Source organism: Brachycentrus maculatus, unplaced genomic scaffold (assembly GCF_059751285.1).
Source record: "Brachycentrus maculatus isolate JH-2025_06_01 unplaced genomic scaffold, ASM5975128v1 h1tg000099l, whole genome shotgun sequence".
NCBI lineage: Eukaryota > Metazoa > Arthropoda > Insecta > Trichoptera > Brachycentridae > Brachycentrus > Brachycentrus maculatus.
The window spans coordinates 1,553,459-1,572,588 of NW_028280853.1; the positions used below are offsets into that span (position 1 = coordinate 1,553,459).

The 19,130-nt window shown below is 35.2% G+C and overlaps 2 protein-coding genes across 5 annotated transcripts in view; one reads left to right on the plus strand and one right to left on the minus strand.

Moving 5' to 3' along the window:
• Ms (neuropeptide receptor myosuppressin) overlaps window positions 1-1,785 on the plus strand; it is a 57,858-nt gene extending 56,073 nt beyond the window's left edge. For all 3 annotated transcript variants that reach the window (XM_088258597.1, XM_088258598.1, XM_088258599.1), the window contains exon 3: window positions 636-1,785. In XM_088258597.1, coding sequence (XP_088114723.1) covers window positions 636-742 — 107 coding nt within the window. In that variant the 3' untranslated portion in view covers window positions 743-1,785. The remainder of the gene's footprint in view (window positions 1-635) is intronic.
• A 1,303-nt stretch (window positions 1,786-3,088) lies between these two features.
• mor (SWI/SNF- related protein mor) overlaps window positions 3,089-19,130 on the minus strand; it is a 44,007-nt gene continuing 27,965 nt past the window's right edge. For both annotated transcript variants that reach the window (XM_088258577.1, XM_088258578.1), the window contains exons 5-18: window positions 17,907-18,061; window positions 16,898-17,047; window positions 16,674-16,807; window positions 15,274-15,541; window positions 12,297-12,478; window positions 11,800-11,941; window positions 10,652-10,793; window positions 10,106-10,235; window positions 9,436-9,653; window positions 8,923-9,077; window positions 7,980-8,082; window positions 7,303-7,467; window positions 5,730-5,921; window positions 3,089-4,815 (exon numbers count right to left, since the gene is read on the minus strand). In XM_088258577.1, coding sequence (XP_088114703.1) covers window positions 4,634-4,815; window positions 5,730-5,921; window positions 7,303-7,467; window positions 7,980-8,082; window positions 8,923-9,077; window positions 9,436-9,653; window positions 10,106-10,235; window positions 10,652-10,793; window positions 11,800-11,941; window positions 12,297-12,478; window positions 15,274-15,541; window positions 16,674-16,807; window positions 16,898-17,047; window positions 17,907-18,061 — 2,318 coding nt within the window. In that variant the 3' untranslated portion in view covers window positions 3,089-4,633. The remainder of the gene's footprint in view (window positions 4,816-5,729; window positions 5,922-7,302; window positions 7,468-7,979; window positions 8,083-8,922; window positions 9,078-9,435; window positions 9,654-10,105; window positions 10,236-10,651; window positions 10,794-11,799; window positions 11,942-12,296; window positions 12,479-15,273; window positions 15,542-16,673; window positions 16,808-16,897; window positions 17,048-17,906; window positions 18,062-19,130) is intronic.

A 19,130-nucleotide genomic window follows, 5' to 3' on the forward strand; every position in this document is an offset into this window, starting at 1 on the left:
CGTTTCTCATGTGTGTGATTGTAATCCAGAATTCGGACCTCACATACTAATATAAGAGTTTTTGCCTAATAAAAAGCTTCTTTACATCTCACCAATAGATGCCTCTAGTGAAGTTCTAGTGATTCAAGAACAAGGTTTCTAAATTGGTTCATATATATATAGAACTTCCAAGATTTTGAGTAGTGCGGTTGTCAATAATGGGTAGAATTGGTGAATGTTACACGTGTGTAAAGTGATCACTTAAACCAGCCTATGACGGTCGTCAGCCCCGTAAATGCCCAGATTTCCATATTCTTCTTCATCTTTGATGAGATGTCAAAAAATAATATGAAGTATATATTTTTATACAAAGGTAATATTTTATAAAAGTCTGAGCATTCCTCTAACTTACCCTGCACTGGCTGGCTCAAGTGTTCACTTTATACACTGTACAATATTCACCATTCTGGGGTTTATGATTAATATTTTGGATAAATAATTACTATGTATTTTTTCACAAAGTGAACGATGAATGATAAGGAGATTGTTATTAATAATATTTTCTTGCCCCAAGGTACCTACTCATGCACTCTTGTATGTTTGCTAGTTGCCAACTGCCGTTTCTCAGAAGAGTAAGTTACATTGTCTTGTTGCAGCTCCCCAAGCGCTGGCCCTGAACCACGACTACCCCGAATACCTGAACTCCGGAATGAAGAGGCAAGACGTGGTGCACAACTTCCTGCGGTTTGGACGTCGGCGTTAAGGAACCAAGTCCCACAAGATCTAAGCTCTCCGGCCACGCTCTACACACATTAAATAAATTTAAATTTGTTCAAACAATATTTAAGAATATTTATATTTCTCATACTAGGTTAATCGTTCATTATTTATATTTAACCTAGTTCAATTTTACCATATTTTGAGAGTTGTCATAGTATTAAATAAAGTGTCAAGTGCACAGATCTCATTGAAATGTACTTAAAATATGCATATTTGAAACTATAAACTGAAATACAATAGATTCTCAATTAAACACCATTTGGGAAAATATATATTAAATCAAGGATGGAATGCAAAACTATCCTAACGGCAAGCAAGGAAAATTTACAAGAGAAGTAATTGAACTTTAAAAAGTAAGTTATTTCATTCATTTAGTAGTATTTTATTTTGAATATTTAGATTCATGATGTTTGAATAGCTATTTATTTACGTTTAGAAGTTTTTGTACAGTAAAATCAATAGCATAAATAATGCAAATACAGTAAAAAAAATTAAATTGACTTATTTGCAATTCAGGATAGTTCTGCATTATTCAGGTGACAAAATGGCCAATTTCAAAAGTGATCCTAAACATATTTGGCATATTTGCAACACAATGTGCAATAAATATTAATATATGGCTCCAACCACACAAACTGTAAAAGATAATAGAATGTCCTCACTTGTTGAATATCAAAACTCCAACTTCTTCCCGTAAAATTTGCAAATTTGCTTTATTCCCTTTGAAAAATCCTGTCTACCAAATCTGGGAAAATGAGAATCTTCCGTGTATAGCAAACAGTATTATTGAATGTTTTTTTAAGGTCCGCAATACTTAGACAGTAGTTCAACTTGTATATTCCCTTATTTATTTAAACCTGCCAAACTAGAATTAATGTTACACGAGATGGAAGGCATTACCATAAATTTTATCAGATTTTTGGAAGGATTATTTACAAATATATATATTAGGGCTGTCTCTAACCAGTAGGCAAGTAGTAAGACAAAACTTAAGTCCAGTAAATAAAATTAAAAAAAAATAAAAAAGAATAACTGTAGGATGTGTATGACTAGTCTCCAAGGACAGCCCTGGTCAGTGCATGTATTCGATTCCAAATAATAATAGTTAACAATGTATTCACTTTCGTAGTATGATTTTATCTACCATTTAAATATAAATTGCCATCTCTGTAGATGTTTTTAAACTTAAATGTCCATTATCAATGTGTACATAAGAAAATGTATTCAAAGAGTATATTACTTATGTATTTCAAAGCTTATTTGTGTTGTTCCTAACTTGCGTGTTATGTTTTTTAACAGTTGATTAAAGTCATCAGATTTCATCTCTTCTAGTATTCTCAACATTGTATTTATATATGTATGTATACAATTTAATCTATTTTGTGATGGCTATGTGTTATTTATATAATTAATAAATATGAAAGAATAATTATGTACTCGTTTTATTTGTCTTCCCTTTGAAAAAAATAAAATTACACATAAAAAGAAAAGCTCATAAATATGAACAACGATAATTAAAACTTAGCAATAATTACACGCGTATCATAATATCCAGTCTTTCCGATGATTTCTCATTCAAAACCTTCTAATATGTATGTATTGTCCGCCTTTGTAGTGTTATGGTCAGCACACTCGACTACCGTACTGAAGGTCCTGGGTTCGATTCTCACAGGGTGGGGAGTCAAATACATGAAAGTGATTTTTTCACTCCAATAGTTTTTCAATAATGCCCTGGACTGGTACCTGAAGCGGAGGGCTGATCACCTTTCCTTCATGTGTCATATCGATCAAGATATATGATGCAGTGTCCTATGTACCATCGGGTGCAGATGAGGGTTTGAAGAAGAATATATCACTTTAAATAAATTTAACCCATAATAGATGTCTCAACCTGAGATGATTTTTTTTAAAATTACCTAACGTCCAAGTGACTCTAAAATCTATCTACGGCTTATGCAACACCGCTTATCATGACCCTACTCAGGCTTCAACTTTTTAAGTTTTATGGCCTATGCTTACTCGTGAATGAATTTACTCTTGTTTAAAGTTACTATACTTTCATGTCATTCCTGAGTGAAAATTCTAGGCAAAAACACTCGGCAACCTGAGATGAAACATCTATCTTCTTTTTATAAGAAAGAAGATGGAAGTCTGAGCATCCCAGGGCTTAAGACCATCAGGCGCCGTGGCGTAGTTGTGTAGACGCTCCTCTGCGAAACTGGCATCGCAGGTTCGATTCCCGCCAAGTGCAAATGAGGGTTATTGTTTCATGTGACCTGGTTGGTAAATACTGACCGGAAGGAAAACCCCATTAAATAAAAATATAAAATCATATTCATCGCGTTTATTATACAAAATAATTGTAGTACATACTAACACTAAACAATATATAAACATTAAGAAAGTCTACCATAAGTACCAGTATACGTTTCTCAAATATTATTTATGAAGTCATTCATATATTCTCCCAAACACATTCACCAAATGGAATTACATTTTAATAAAGATTCAAAATTCTATAATATTATTCTAACTACATTACTCAGATTTTTTCACATCACCTTAATTTATAAACTGTACCACTTTTCATTTATCATATTATACTAACATCGCATACACAGTGAGACCTTTTCCATATAAACAAATTTTTATTGCGAAATGTAAAATAATTTAAACTACAGTGATTTTCTTTTTCATCAAACTAAAAAGGCCGTTGAAATCACATTTATTAAAAAACATTAAAAAACATTTATAAAAATGAAAAAGTTAGACAGTAGATTGAAAGGCCAAAATGCGTGATAAATTGGCAGTTTTATGTAGAAAATGGTACCGATATAAATACGACAGGTGTACAAAGATATCTTGAAATGTAGATTAGCTTACAACATACAAATTAACACTGTTACAATTAAATATTTACGTAAACCATACTCCTAGGTATATTATGTACAACATGAAATATCCAAATTTTAAATGTTTTTATCATCTGCCGATTACCTCCATAATAAAACAGCAACCCACTAAATATCGTTCTTATTCACTCAATAAATGATCAGAAAAATATGTTATTGACATTATCATCCCTAAATACTCTGAAAGAGATGATTTCTATGAAAAAATCATAACTGAAAATCCAAATGTTAAGTGTCTGCCTATGATGAGCAGTAGTTAGTATTGATTACAGTGCATAAAGTTCCAGGTTCGATTCCCATCTGCATAACATCAATATAAAAACAGCTAAATGAACATATTGTGAAACCTGAAGCGTAGAACTGATTACCTCGTCTTCACATAATCAATGGATCAAGATAACACTGTGTCAATGTGATGCAGTGCTCTATGCGCTATCGAGTGCAGATGAGAGATTTAAAGAAATAATAGTAAAAGCTCCCTAGATGGTGAAATTTCAAGTTTTTATCATTAAGACGAGCTTTGATTTCAATTATCTTTCAAAATAGTAATAACTTACATTTTAAAATTGGGAGCCTTTAAAATTATCATTAAATTGTATCTTCAATTTTGAAACACAGTTTTATTTTATTTTATTCCTAAGTATGTTTTTTTTACAATACCTAAAACTTTAGATGAAATCTTGGGATGCCAGCATGTTGAAAAGCTGTTCTAAAAAAATATATAAGTCAAACTATATTGTGAATGGAACCATTTCACATATATTTTACGAGATTGTGTTCCTTACAATATTTAGGGGTATGCATTGTAACACTTTTTTGCTTTCAACAAAACCGAGTCGAAATGGTCTAATTTTTCACTTTGCTAATTTACTGGGCTCAAGGTCTGCGTTGGTTTTGACGACAGACGGGTTTGAGCCGGGTGCGTCAAGCAGTGTGGTTTGTAGTATGGAGTCGGCGCTGTCTCATGCGGCGGGCTGGGGGGCGGGGGGCGCGGGCCCGGAGGCGGTGGGGTGCGGCGGGGGGGCGCTGGGCTCGGCCAGTCGCTGCTGGGCGTGGTGTCGCGCCCGGAACTCGGCGGCTTTCAGCTGCTCCAAGTGGAACTGCTGGCGTTCCGTGATCAGCTGCTGGCGCTGGTATTCCAAACCTGAGCGGAAAATTAAAACAAAGTCAAAACTGAAAAAGAAAATGAAATAATACGCTTTGTGACTGTAAATTTAGACTTGCAATTAAAATCTGCGATAAATGCAGTATTTTTTAATCAAACCTCACCCATGTTTTGTTAAAAAGAATAATAATAAAGATAAAAGCTTCTCTCATTTAAATAAACAATTTTTAATTTTAGTTTTAATTAGTAAATACCACTATTTCTTAAAATCTATCATTACTCGTGTTTCGATGCATTCTGTATCATTTACTAACACCGTATGTGAAGCTAAGTCTAAATTTCAGAGTTGTGTCCTTGGGACATTGAAGGTTGAAGAGGGGGTAGAAGAGGAGGGAGAGGGAGGGAGGTTGAAGAGGAGCTGTCTCTTGTTTTTTATTTTTTACAAAATACATATTTAAATAATACAAAATAGTTGGTAAATATACAATACATTTCAAATACATATAACGTTTCTACCTCTCTAATAAAGTAGATACTTGTATTTAGAGAGGGAGTTTGTTTTACAATTATTTTTTTTTTATAAACAAAGTAAATTAAAATTAAAAATAAACTAAGTAAATAAAAAATAAAAAAAATATTCCTTGGTATAGAGTCTAGGTAGGGGTGAGTCTTATATGTTTTTTTTTATTTTAGTTTTAAAGGTTTGATAATTTTTTATAGATTTTAAGTTTTCCGGAAATTTATTAAAAAAAAAATTACCTACGTACGTATAATGGTTTAACGCTGCTGTTTTACATTTGTGCAATAATAAATTATTGGAAAATCTAGGGTTATTTATTTATTCATTAATCATTTCTTATTTAAGAATTTAGTAGATTTAAGAAAAAGTGTCTTTTAGCACAAAGTGACTGCCGAATCAATGAATGAAATTAAATGAACAATGTTTTTGTTACCTTCCCGCTCTCTCTCCATGGTGGTCTCCAGCTCCTCGAAGTGCCTCAGCTTGATCTCCAGCTTCTTCATCTGCGTCTCCACGAGCAGCGCCACCAGCGACTTGATCTTCCTCTCCTCGACGGCGGCGAGGTGCTTGGCCTTCACGGCCGCCGCGGCCAGGGCGGCTGCCGCTGCGGCTTGAATCTTGCCTTCTGAAAAAGTCAAAACAGTGGAGCTTTTAATTACGTTTACCAAAAAAAAAAATATGCCTACAATGTATGTTATTAAACATTGAACCATACCATTACTCAAATCCTTATTCTGACTAACGATAAGGATACTTATGTAGTCATAAAGAATGAGTTTTACTTTTTTTTCTTCAGTTTTTAAAAATATCAGTAACCGCCTAGTACACATAATGCAAATTTGAAGATTGACTTTTGAATTTCATTAAAAAATACCTTGTAATTATAAAAAAAAGTATCTTGATATAGGTATTTTGACTTAGGCAACAAGCGTCATACAAGAACCATATTGATCACTACAATATAAACTAGTGGCTTTAACAAGATAATTGTTTTTGCTATGAAATTTAACATGAAATTATAGTAACTTCAATCATAGAGTAGATCCACTAAACTAACTAACTAACTAACCATCACACCGCTTCCCCGCAGGGGTAGGCAGAGAGAATCGAACGCCACACCACTCTGTCTTTGCAAACATTCTTTGCCTCTTCTACATTCATGCATCTCCTCATACATACCCGACGATTATTACGACTCCTGACCCGGCCGCTTTCAAGTATTTGACATACCTGATTGTGCCAAGTTTTCCTCGGTCGTCCTCTGCTTCTTTTTCCAACTACATTCGCCCCATAAATTTGTTTAACCGTTCTTTCTTCACTCATACGCTCCACATGTCCAAACCATCTCAACACACCTTTCTTAATTTTATCGATAATGCTTATCTCAGCCTTACATTCTTTCCTTATTTCATCATTCGAATATCTATCAAACGTCGTTTTGCCACACATTCGTCTGAGGGATCGCATTTCGACTGCATTCAGTCTGCTTTCATCCTTCTTTTGCCAACTCCATGCTTCGCTTCCATACATAAGGGTTGGAACCAGAACTCCATTGTAGAGTAGATCCACTCACAAGTAGGAATAGGCTATAAAACTTATCAAGCTGGTGGCCATGTAGGGCTATGATAAGCGGTGTTATATATCCCGTAGCTAGTAGCTAGTCACTTGAACATTAGGTAATTAAAAAAAAAACATTAAAATAATGTTGTCGAATGATGCATGTTGCCTCAGTCAAATCGCTTATTGATCAGAAAAACAATCACAGCGGTTAGCAGCAAAATCTCTCTAAGATTAACTAAGGTATAATTAAAAAAGAAAGATAATTAAAATAACGTTGACACACGAGGCGTGTTGCCTCAGTCTAGTTGTGAATTGGTTGCCAATCAGAAAAACAATAACAGTGGTCAGCAGCAAAATCTCTCTACGCCCCAACTAAGGTATAGGCACTTCATGCTCTTCAAAAGGCTGAATCCGAATCTTCAATCAACTTCCAATTGAATTCCTACCTTCTACAGGCGGTGTGGGTTCAGTCTTGGCGGGGTCCTCTGCCTCCAGTTTGGGGGTAGTGGTCTCCTGAGCGGGCTTGTCAGCAGCGGGGGGAGCAGCCTCACCACTGGGCGGGGTCTCCGTGCCTTCTTTTACGGGGGCACCCTCCACGCCTTCTTTCTTCTCTGTTTGCGGAGTGTAGAAAAATATATTAAAAATAATACAAATATACTGCCATGCTAATACTAAGCATAAGAAAAGATCAATTTTGACTGCTCGAATTGAGAAAAAGTCAAGAAGAAATTCATTGAAAGTGATGTTTGAAGTAAAACCAGGCAGATGACTCAGAAGGAAAAATAACTTTATTAGGTTTACAACCATACTGCAAGGTGTAAATCAATGATTGGATAAGAATGGTTAGTTACCTGGGTCGGTGATTGGGTAAGGAGTATTAGTTACCTGGGTCAGTGATTGGGTAAGGATACTTAGTTACCTGGGTCGTTGATTGGATAAGGATAGTTAGTTACCTGGGTCGGTGATTAGGTAAGGATAGTAAGTTACCCGGGTCGTTGATTGGGTAAGTATAGTTAGTTACCTGAGTCGGTGATTGGGTAAGGAGTGTAAGTTACCTGGGTGGGTGATTGGGTAAGGATAGTTAGTTACCTGGGTCGGTGATTGGGTAAGGATTTTTAGTTACCTGGGTCAGTCCCAGCGATGCCACTTGCAGCGAGTGCAGCTGCAGGTCCTACTTGGGCGGCGGCTCTCAAATGCATATCCAGCATTGCAGCTGGTACCTCATCCTGAGTGGAAAAAAACTTACTTTCATTTCAATAATTTTTTTTAATGTCTGGTTGATATATCGCTCACACTTTTCTACAACGTAATATTTCAAAAATGGACAATTTTCAGATGTGCATGTTATCGGAATGCCCAGAAAATGTACTATATCCCAGCAAAAGCGGCATATTTTAAACTTAATACATATTTACCCGCTACAGGGTAGAAAGTGTTGTTTTTGCATTTTGAAGAAAAGGTATTGATTAATTTTTTTTTAAAATACTTAATATTTTTCAAATGGAGAAAAAATATTCAGGTTTTACCTAAAAAGATCTGTTGCATAGTAAAAAGTTCAATAAGTGGCTTGATATTTATTTTTAATACGTTTTACGTATTATATTTTTAAACGATCTCCTGAAAAATCAAGTTTTTTTATACATGACGTTTTTGATAGGAGTGAGCGATATCAATAACACATTGACTGCCAATGTCAGCCACCAGTGGCCAACTTAAGGCATTTCAATTGTGTCTCGTCGGCCACCAGAGGCTGACGCTATGCACCTTATATTGTCAATATAAGGTACAAAAGTCAGCCTCCGGTGGCTATATTGTCAATACAAGGTACAAAGTGTCAGCCTCCGGTGGCTATATTGTCAGTGGCTGACATTGGCAATCAACATTATAAAGTTTAAATAACAATTCCTAGGTTGAATCTAGTATAAGTGTAGAACTATTTAAACACTCACCTAAAATAATGTTTAGGTTGTTTTCAATTTGCATAGTTTGAAAAATAAAAGTTATGTCTTACATTTGATTGATAACCTGGAATTCAGAGTGAGATAATAGTTGAGTAAAAGTTTAACCTTTATGTTGGCAAATTCATCCATGGCTGCTTGGGCTGCGGTGGCCGCCACTCGAGGGTCCACTACTGAGGCCAGGAAGGCCACGGCGCTGGTCACCGGATTCCCGGAGCGACTGAAGGCTATCGGCTGATAAGCTAGGGGACCCAACACGCCACCTAAACACAAAATATGACTAACATTAAGATTCAACAGATCTCAATAGAAGAAATCAAATAATCCAATACCAGACTGTTGTTTTTTGTTATCTTGAATGTAAATTAAAGAAATTGTTTCTCACATCCTCATATTATGTTATTCTACACTAAAGATACCATAATGTAATTTTTATATTTTAAAAACTATTTTTAATGGGAGATTTTTGGAAATAGATCCCTTAGATAATTCATCGCGACATTGGGCCTAACTCTTTAAAGACTGCCTCATTAGGTGCATAAGTTACAAGAGCTCTTTAAAGACTGCCCCATTAAGTGCATAAGTACAAGTAAAAAAAAAAACTTTATAATGTGATGTTACCGGCAGAGTCGGAGTCAAGGTAGGGGTCCTCGATGGGCAGGCGCAGGAAGTGCAGGATGCACTCGTCTTGGGTACGCGAACCCACGTGCTGGCACACCCGGTTCCAGTCATCCCGGTACAGTTCGAGGGCCTCCAGGAGCAGCAGAGTCTCCTGCTCCGTCCACGCTCGCGCTCCTCCCTTGCCGCCCACCGCGCCACGCATGGCTCCGCGACCGTACCTGCATCAGACACAATTGATCAATTTTTTTCTTAAGCCCTTTAAAACACAACCGTATGTCGGTAACAATTGAAGACCACAGGGGAAATATTTATATTGGATTTTTTTGTTGCATTTTAGAATTAATATTGCAAAAATATTTTAAATAAAAGAAAAAAAAAGGGTTATTAAAAGGCAAGGTTTTTAAAAAAGATGATTTTTTTCAATATATATTCTAAAAAAAGTCTAATTCCAATATGGATTTTCAAAAATTTGCGCGCAAAATCATATCCATTAAAATATCATCCCCTTTTCTCCCAATGATTGAACTCAGAATGAACTCTGTTATTGTCTTTCTGTTCTATGTCATTGATATTTTCATAAATATTAATTATTCTTTCTCCAAAAATTCCCAGAATATCTGGCAGCGACAAAACTTCATCTGACTTATATAATATTCATAAAATATCTTACTGATCAAGTTTGAGTCCAAATTGTCCGTTGATGTCGACTGGAGGAATTGCAGAACCTTCAAGTTTGACGGCTGTCGGGTCACCATCAACTTTGGCGAGCGGGCTATCAACCAACCCCAATTTGGAATCACCTTTAAATAAAAAAAATGACATTTTATTTATAAACTTATTTTCAATACAAACTTTGGCCTCCTCTCATAAATTAAACATTTAATCATGGTTTACCTCAAGTTATAAAATAAACAAGTATTTGACCTGACAAAATCTTTAGTGTTTGAAATTTACAACGAAGAGAAGTCTAGAAACAATTAAAAGAGGCCAACCTTCAGCAGTGGAGAGACGGCTCATAAAGAATAATAGAAAAAGATAATAAGAACACATTTCTTTGAAAAAAAAGGGACTGAAGCCTTTGTTGGTTAATAATTCTTACCAGAACTTACTTATATATAATAAAATTCAGTTCCACCAATAAATGTCAGTACAAAACTTAAATCTAATAAGAACTTACTTAGATTAGGATATATAGATATACAACAACAAAACCTACCAATGGAAATCGGTTTAGCTGGTGAAGGTTGAGTATTCTTGGGAGGATTAACTGGCTGCAGTCCCGACGGAGTGTCGGACAATACGTGGAAGTGTGAAGTCGGGGGAGGGCCCATGGCCGTGGGGCGCATGTCCGCATCAATCTGTTCACAAATAAAAGCAAATATTGAAAATACTATTGAAAACATCACATATTTCAAATGAAAGATCGCATTCAAACACTCTCACATACATAAATATCCTCATTACATTATTTTGGTGCTATGAATCAGTTCACAAACAAAAGGAAATATTGAAAATACTTTTTTAAAACATTGTATATTTCAATTGAAAGATAGTACATATTCAACACTTTCACATACATAAATATCCTCATTATATTATTTTGGTGCTATGAATCAGTTCATAAACAAAAGGAAATATTGAAAATACTTTTTTAAAACATTGTATATTTCAATTGAAAGATAGTACATATTCAACACTTTCACATACATAAATATCCTCATTATATTATTTTGATGCTATGTGCGGTCCGTATTGCTATGTAGCTCTGAGACCTGGACCCTAAGGGTGAATATGATGAATCGGATCGAAGTGTTTGAAACGTGGCTTCACCGCAGAATGCTTTGTATTCCCTGGATGGATAGGGTCACAAATGAAGAAGTTTTTAGAAGAGCTGGATCAGACAGAGAACTCTTTTTGAATAACAAAGTTTGTAAGATTTCATATCTGGGTCACGTATTTTGCGAAGAAAAATATCACCTTGTGCAATCAATTGTGATGGAAAAGATAGAAGGAAGTTTAGGAGCTAGCAGAAAGCAAACATCGTGGTTATCACTGGACCAGGATAAGAGGGGTTGTTCTGGATGGTGCAGGATCGAGAAGCCTTTGGCAGAGTGATGGCCAACATTGAAAGGACCTGACAGGATATAAGCAGAAGATATTAAGGTGGAGACTGACCAAAGCATTTTGTCATAACATAACGTCGTAACATCGCTCGCGGCGAGCATCACCGAGTGTCCGAAACTATGGATGGAGCGCTTGGCTCGGTGTACTGACTGCCTGAATGCTCGCATCGTAACGTGTTACGTTACGACGAAATGCTACGGTCAGTCTCCACCTTTATGTTGGTAGTTTAATCAGACAAACCTGATAGTTGAGCAGTCCCCATTGTTCCAGGAAGGCGTGGACTCTCATGATGGCGCACACATCTCCCGCCAGGTTTCTGCGACACGCCGTGCTCGTGAGGTACTCATTTGGGTTCAACCGATATGTGTCAATCATGAAATTTCTAAAATGAAACCAATAAAACTTATTGAGAAGGTAATTATCATATTAAACATTAAATTCAATAAAAATATAATTATGTAATCTAAATGCTTATTTGATTTTTTCCTATAACCCTTATAAGTCCAATGGTGCATAGGGCAGTGTATCACATTGACACAGTATTATCGTGATTGTTACTTACATAAATGCAAGGTGATCACTCCTGTGCTTCAGGGACCAGTCCAGGGTAATATTGTGTTAATGATCAAGATAACACTGCGTTTATATGATGCAGTGCCCTATGCACCATTGGGGTGCGGATAAGGGTAAAAAAAGAAGAAGAAGAAAGAAGAACTCGAGGAATGTAAATTAGTTACCTGTATGCGAGGTATATTTCTGGAGTTTTGGATTTATTTTTACCATTAAAGAACTCCGGCATGGCTCTCTTCTCAATAGTGTGAATGGAATTGTAGTCAAACCAAGCCGAATAAGAGGGGACAATAATATGGTGAGTCTGTTCCGTGACATTATCTTCCAAATCATCCTTGGATATGAAGTCCTGTGAGGTGAGCAAAAAAGATGTTAGTGGATACTAGGTAAATTAAAAACAAATTTATTCATGATCGAGTGAGAAAAGTGCTACATGCAGTTGTAATTGATGAAACAGTGCCTCCTAGATTGTTGTGAAAATATTGAATTATGTACATACTACTTAAGCTAGAGATGAAGGTAGAATTTTTCTTACAAAAAGAGATAACTGATGTTCGGATTATTAAGACATTGTTTGCGGGAAACTCTTGAAAGCGCCTTTTACGAGGGTTGCCTTTTAAGTTTTTACAATCGAATAGAAGATGGCGTTTGCGAGTTGTGAACACTGAGGTTTGTTATTGCGTTGCCAGTGACAACTTACTAATTGATCAATTTGGTTCTTGACAGAGAATGTTTGAAAGAAGTAAGTTTGTGCAAAAATTGAGATCACTTGTGAGAGTTTGCGTTGGATAATGTTTTTATGATTTTAAAAAGGGCTTTACTCAACAACAATGCATAGAATCACTTTTTGCAACTTTTAGTAATGAAGCACCATCAGAGAAGACTGTTTACAATTGGTTTGCAGAATTTCATCGTGGTCGTGCATCCGTCAGTGATGAATGTCCTGAAGGTCGACCAAATTCGGTTGTCGTTTTGAGAAACATGGATACTGTGCGCAACATGATTGAAGATGATCAGCATGTGACTTACAGGCAGATAGAGAAGTCTCTTGGCATATCGAACACTCCAATACAATTTTTTTTTTCATCAACATTTAGGTGTGAGAAAAATTTGTTCTAGATGGATTCTGCATAATTTGACCGAACCGAAAAAAGAGGCTTGTGATGATTAGTGTTGCGAAATGTTTGAAAAAATCGACCGAGGATTTTCAAAATCCATATCCAATAGTGTAACAGGAAACGAAAAACTTTGTTTCCCACTTGTTCAGTTCTTTTTCAATTGTAGTAAAAACATAAAAGGCAACCCTCGTATATACTGTTGGTAGATAGCGGAAGACGCTTATAAGCATTCTATTTGCTTACTTTTGGTAGGGCACAAGAGACGCCAAAAAACTTTGTACAGATCGGAATTGGGTTTGCGGTTACTTGTGACTAGTATACTGAGGATCGAGAGTAGACTTTCTAAGTATAATTAAGAGTCGTGGTTGATGAAAAAACCGCCCGACAACCATGTGTTAAACAGCGATTTTGCCAAGACTGCCAAAAAAAATATAGTACTCTATCAGTGTATAAGCTATATTTCGATGAGACATTTAAAAAAAAGAGTTCATTGCCCATATAAAATTTCCCATAACATACCATTTGGGATAATTCTATTATATTCACCTTTGAAGGATTATCAGATTTAGTATGGAATTTGCAAACTTTAAACACAAGAAATCCATTTTACAAAAGACGGCAAATAAATGTTTTTTTAATATTTAGCCTATTATGTTTTAGTTCATATTTAGACCTGAAGATGGAAGCATGGCTTCCAAAACTAGTCATCATAATAAAATTAATTTAAGTGGTAAAAAAAACAATAATTTTTCTTTTACAATTTCATCATGTCTTACCACAAAGTGAATGCCGAAACAATAAATAAAATAATCTTTGCCTCATTGAGAAAATAAAAAATAAAAAAATAAAGCCATTTGGTGTTGTCAAATTAAGGAGATGGTTTGTATTTGTTAGAGGAGGCACTGGATGAAAGCGAGTGATGTACATATATCATTGAATGTCAGCCAATATCACTAGATGAAGTGGAATGAAAAGAGCTGAATCAAATAAATAACCTGGTAATCCTGCATTTTCAAGTCACGTCAGCGAGTACAAAAGGAAAGGGGAGAAATGAACTTGAATCAACAATTTTGATGCAAATAAATAATGCATAATTTTAGGAAAAAATATCATCCTAGATATTCAAACAGACATTTTATTAGTTACAAAGGAAACAGCAAATATATATTCTTTAGTTTCAGCACTTTTACAAGTAATATAGCATTAGGTGGACCTATGCAATATTTTTTCAGATTTAAAAAATGCTTCATTAACTGAAGCCAGGTGCCATTAAGTACCGTAGAACGAGGCTACTTGGACTTTGATGTGTTACTTGAGCCCAGTACAAAAAAATATTTAAATCTGTATTTGGTCTACAATAATGAACGTATCGACACGATTCATTGTTTCCATGACAAGTGACACTTATTGTCACGACACTTTGATCGAAACCAGTCAACATTCTTATATTTTGTATCTTAACCTTTCCGGGAGTATGGACGTAAATGAATGTCGGTGAGAATTTTCCTCAAAGGAGTATCGACATTAATGAGCGTTGAAGTCTGTCAGTTTGTATGATGTAACTTCTATAGCAATGACATCTGTAGATATTTGTATGTAATTTTGTCATAAAAAAATACTTATAGATGGTGAGTGTAATTATTTTTACATTATTTATATCTTCATTACACATATATTTTGTAAAATTTTAGAATTTTTTTTTATGCAATCTTTTTTATTGTACTCCCGGAAATGTTAAAAACATACTTTATAGTGTGACAAAACATATAAAGGTAGGGACTGACTGCCTGGAGTCCTTTCGCCATAACGTAACACGTTATGATGCGAGCATTCGTATAGTCAGTACAGCGAGCCGAGTGCTCCATCCGAAGTCGGATGCTCGCCGCAAATGTTACGTTACGACGAAATGTGGAGGTCAGTCCCTACCTTAACACTCTCCTCAAGGATCTTATGAATTTTTTATACAAAAAAGTTAATTTGGTGCTGGTAGTAAACCTCAAAATAAACATGCGATTTGTATATGCACCTGTGTGTTGGTGTCGCTGGCCTTCCCCTGCGAGTCGTCCTGCTGCGTGTCGGGCGGCGCGGGCGGGCTGGGCGGCGCCGGCGCGGGCGTGGCGGGCGCGGGGGAGGGGGGCGCAGCGGGCGCTGGCGTGGGGGCCGCAGGGGCCGGGGCGGGCGACGGTGGCGCGGGCTCCGGCGCCGCGGCCGGCTCCTCGGCCGCCTCGCGCGACGCCGTATCTTCACTCTCCACGCTGGCGCCGCCATCGCCGCGGCTGGCGCGGGCGTTGCGACTGGAAATGGCGATTCGTAGCATATAGAAAGTGGCAATTACAATTGTGCTTGTAAAAATGTGATGTAAAAGTATTTCAGAGTGGTTCATTGTCAGCAGAGCACAAACCGCTAAGCGTAGTCATAAGGAGCATCACCAAGTGCTAGTTGTTCACAAACGCAGTACGCAATTTCACATTGTGTCATATAACTTAACACATTGTTTGAAGAACTTAATGCCTGACAACAATGTGTTAAGAAAGGTGTGTCGAAATGGTTTGAGCATGTGAATCGAATGAATGAAGAAAGAACAAATTGATGAGACGAATGTAGTTGGTAATAGAAGCAGAGGAAGACCAAGGAAAATTTGGCGTGATCAAGTATTTTAAATAATTGGGTGTGGTCAGGTCAGGAGTCGGAATAATCGCCAGGCATGTATGAGTAGATGCATGAATATGGAATATGCGAAGATTGTTTGCAAAGGCAAATTAGTATGGCGTTCTATTCGTTCTGTGGGACTGATTGAAAAACCGCCCGACAACAACGTTTTAAGATCTTCAGATTGATATTAGAGTTTGAATTGAATGAATAATACATTAACTTTGAATAAAACCAGTCACAGTACAGTCAAGCATTTAGATTCATCAGTGAATGGTTCGGCAGTAATCATCTCGGAGATCATAATATTTAATGATTGCCAGAACTTTCTACAATTAAACAGGCAGCGATACTTTTAAATACATCCTCGCGAAATTGTAGTATGGTCAAATAGGCCAAAGGTAAGAACATATAAACATACTTTAAGGATAATTTTATTAATTTTATTTATTTAATATAGTTACATTTTTTAAAATATAATTTAATACAGTTTCTTTACATTTATACATATGGCAAACTTATAATTTTAGTTTTGCTGTGCCTCTCCAAAAAAGAGACTGAACTCTTGTGCTTGAAGAGGGATTTACACTCGAGGTTTATTGTTTTGTTTGATTGATGGTATAATAGTCTTTTTTTTTTCTTTTATATATTTTTTTAAGATTAACATGTAATGGGCATTAATTTTTCTCTAAGAATTTTGAAATCTTTTATTTTTTTCTATTTCTTTAGGAAGTTTATTGGATTAATGTTTATTAAATATTGTCAAAACAAAGTTACCTTTTCCGTTTTCCCTGCTTCACCGGAGGCGGTGACGGTGAACGTTTCCTCTTGTTTTTCTTAGTTTTGGTACTTGTCTCAGATGTGGTGCCAGTCTGCATCATATCTTCCACCGATAACCTCAGCTTGTGCACCTTCAAAACGCATCAAATGAAAAAATATTTTTGGGCTGCTCTAAAAAATTTAATAATCAGCAATTACAAATTTTTTTAAATTTATTATACTTTTTTCTTGCCATGCTGGTCCACTTCGTAATCTTCCTCGTTCATCCACTCGTTGAACGGAGACAAATCGGTGACCCAGGAGGCTGATACTCTCCACGGCTCTGGCCGACTAAAGTATGTGTCAAATGGAGGGTTTTCCGGAACGTCAACCTATGCAAAGAAATACATTTTATATTATAAGTACACAATTATCCTGTATGAATGTATAATTGTATTGAAACCAATTGTTTTTTTTTATGATTCTCCTTTCTAGTAATTTTGTTTAAAAATTGAATCGTGTTATTTTTAAAGCGAGTTATTAAACATTTTTAAATAATTGGTTATGTAAGAAAAATGATTAGAGCGGAGTCAGAATTTCCATATAGAATACATTTAAAAATTATGCATTATATCGTAGGTATACTGGCAAAAAACATTAACTCTAAAACCCCTTTATAAAATTAAACAACATTGTTTTCACCACTTTTTTATTTTTTTATTATTATTAGTAAACTTTAATCAACCGGTTTCAACAAGAACCTTGTCATCATCAGAGTTTATTAAATTCAAAAATATTAAAATACTAAAAAACATTAAAATACTCATAGTTAAATCCCTGTTTTTTAAAACTTTTAGCCTGAATAAAATTCCCCGCTCTTAAATTTAAAGTTGAATTTAATTTTAAAACCACATAAAAATATTTTAAACTACTAAGTGTATTTCACCAGTTTATAGAACGTTGAAAACTTTATATTACTGCATCATTAAGTCAGATTTGCATATTTTCAAGTTTTTTCCAGTACACCCACAATATATGAAATATAGAAATTAAAGCATAATTTGAGTTATCATTGGACTTGACAAGCTTTTAATGTAATATTAATTTTTTTAATTAATGTTTTACTTAGTAAATATCACTATTTCCACAAGTATATAATAGTGGTATTTACTAAGTAAAACATTAATTAAAAATGGATAAGTTTTTATACAAGTGACTGCTGAATCAATTAATGAAAGTAATATTTCTTACCTGCAAGTCCACATTGATCCAGGAGTCGTGACTATCGGGAAGGTAATACCAGTGCATAAGGGTCTGACGACCCCTTCTGAGTACCGGCCGGGCGAATTCCTCCTCCAGAGGGTCCGCCACTGGGTATATTATGTGGGTAGCATCATCTTCATCTTCTGAACGGACAAATAACAATGTGTGTTTACGTGTCCAACAGTTCAATCATATTAACATGTTACCAACTCAGAACAACAAGGCTCTAGGTAAAAAATAATTAATGCAGAGTAAAACTTTTCTTTTCCTGAAGTTACAGGAAAACATGTTTTTTATTCCACCAGCTCTATGCCAAAATTGCATTTTTTTGTTTGTTTCTCGACCGTAGCAGGTATTCAAGTGTGTTAGTGTGATTCTAGAATGCCTTTTAATCAATAAGTTGATAATTCAAAAACTTTAGTAAAAAAAATCCAATCATAAAATCTTTTAGCAAAAAGAAGTATTAAACCATGTCCAATGTCACTCGACATTGGAGTGGTAAGGGGTTAACCACAGTAATGAAAAAATCAAATTAAAGTTCATACTGCCAATCATAGTCACACATATCGCTCACTCCTTTCAACAACGTCATATATAAAAAAAAACTTGATTTTTCAGGAGATTGTTTTTAATGTTTAAAAATATAATGAAATGTATATTTAAAATAAATATCAAGCCACTTATTGAACTTTTTACTATGTAACAGATCTTTTTAACCTGAATGTTCTTTCTCCATTTCAAAAATATTTAGTATTTTTTAAAAAGTAATGAAACAATACCTTTTCTTCAAAATGCAAAAACAACACTTTCTGCCCTGAAGCGGGTAAATATTAAGTTAAAAATATGCCGCTTTTGCTGGGATACAGTACATTTCTGGGAATTCCAAAAACATGCACAACTGAAAAATGACGATTATTGATGTATGACGTTGTTGAATGGAGTGAGCGATATGTGAATATATCAAATATTAAATAAAGGAAATTGCAGTATTAATGATAAAGTGATTATAATACTATAAATTAAAGTTGAATTTATGTCATTGAATGAATTGTATTTTGGAAGTAATTTTTAAAAATTTAATTTTCTTACCTTTTTGTTCAAAACATCATAGATTAATGTTAACATTTACTAATCTCGTTAATAAATATGTGATAAATTCATGTGATTAAAACAGTTTTATAAGTTTTCACAATGTACAATGGGTTATTTTTC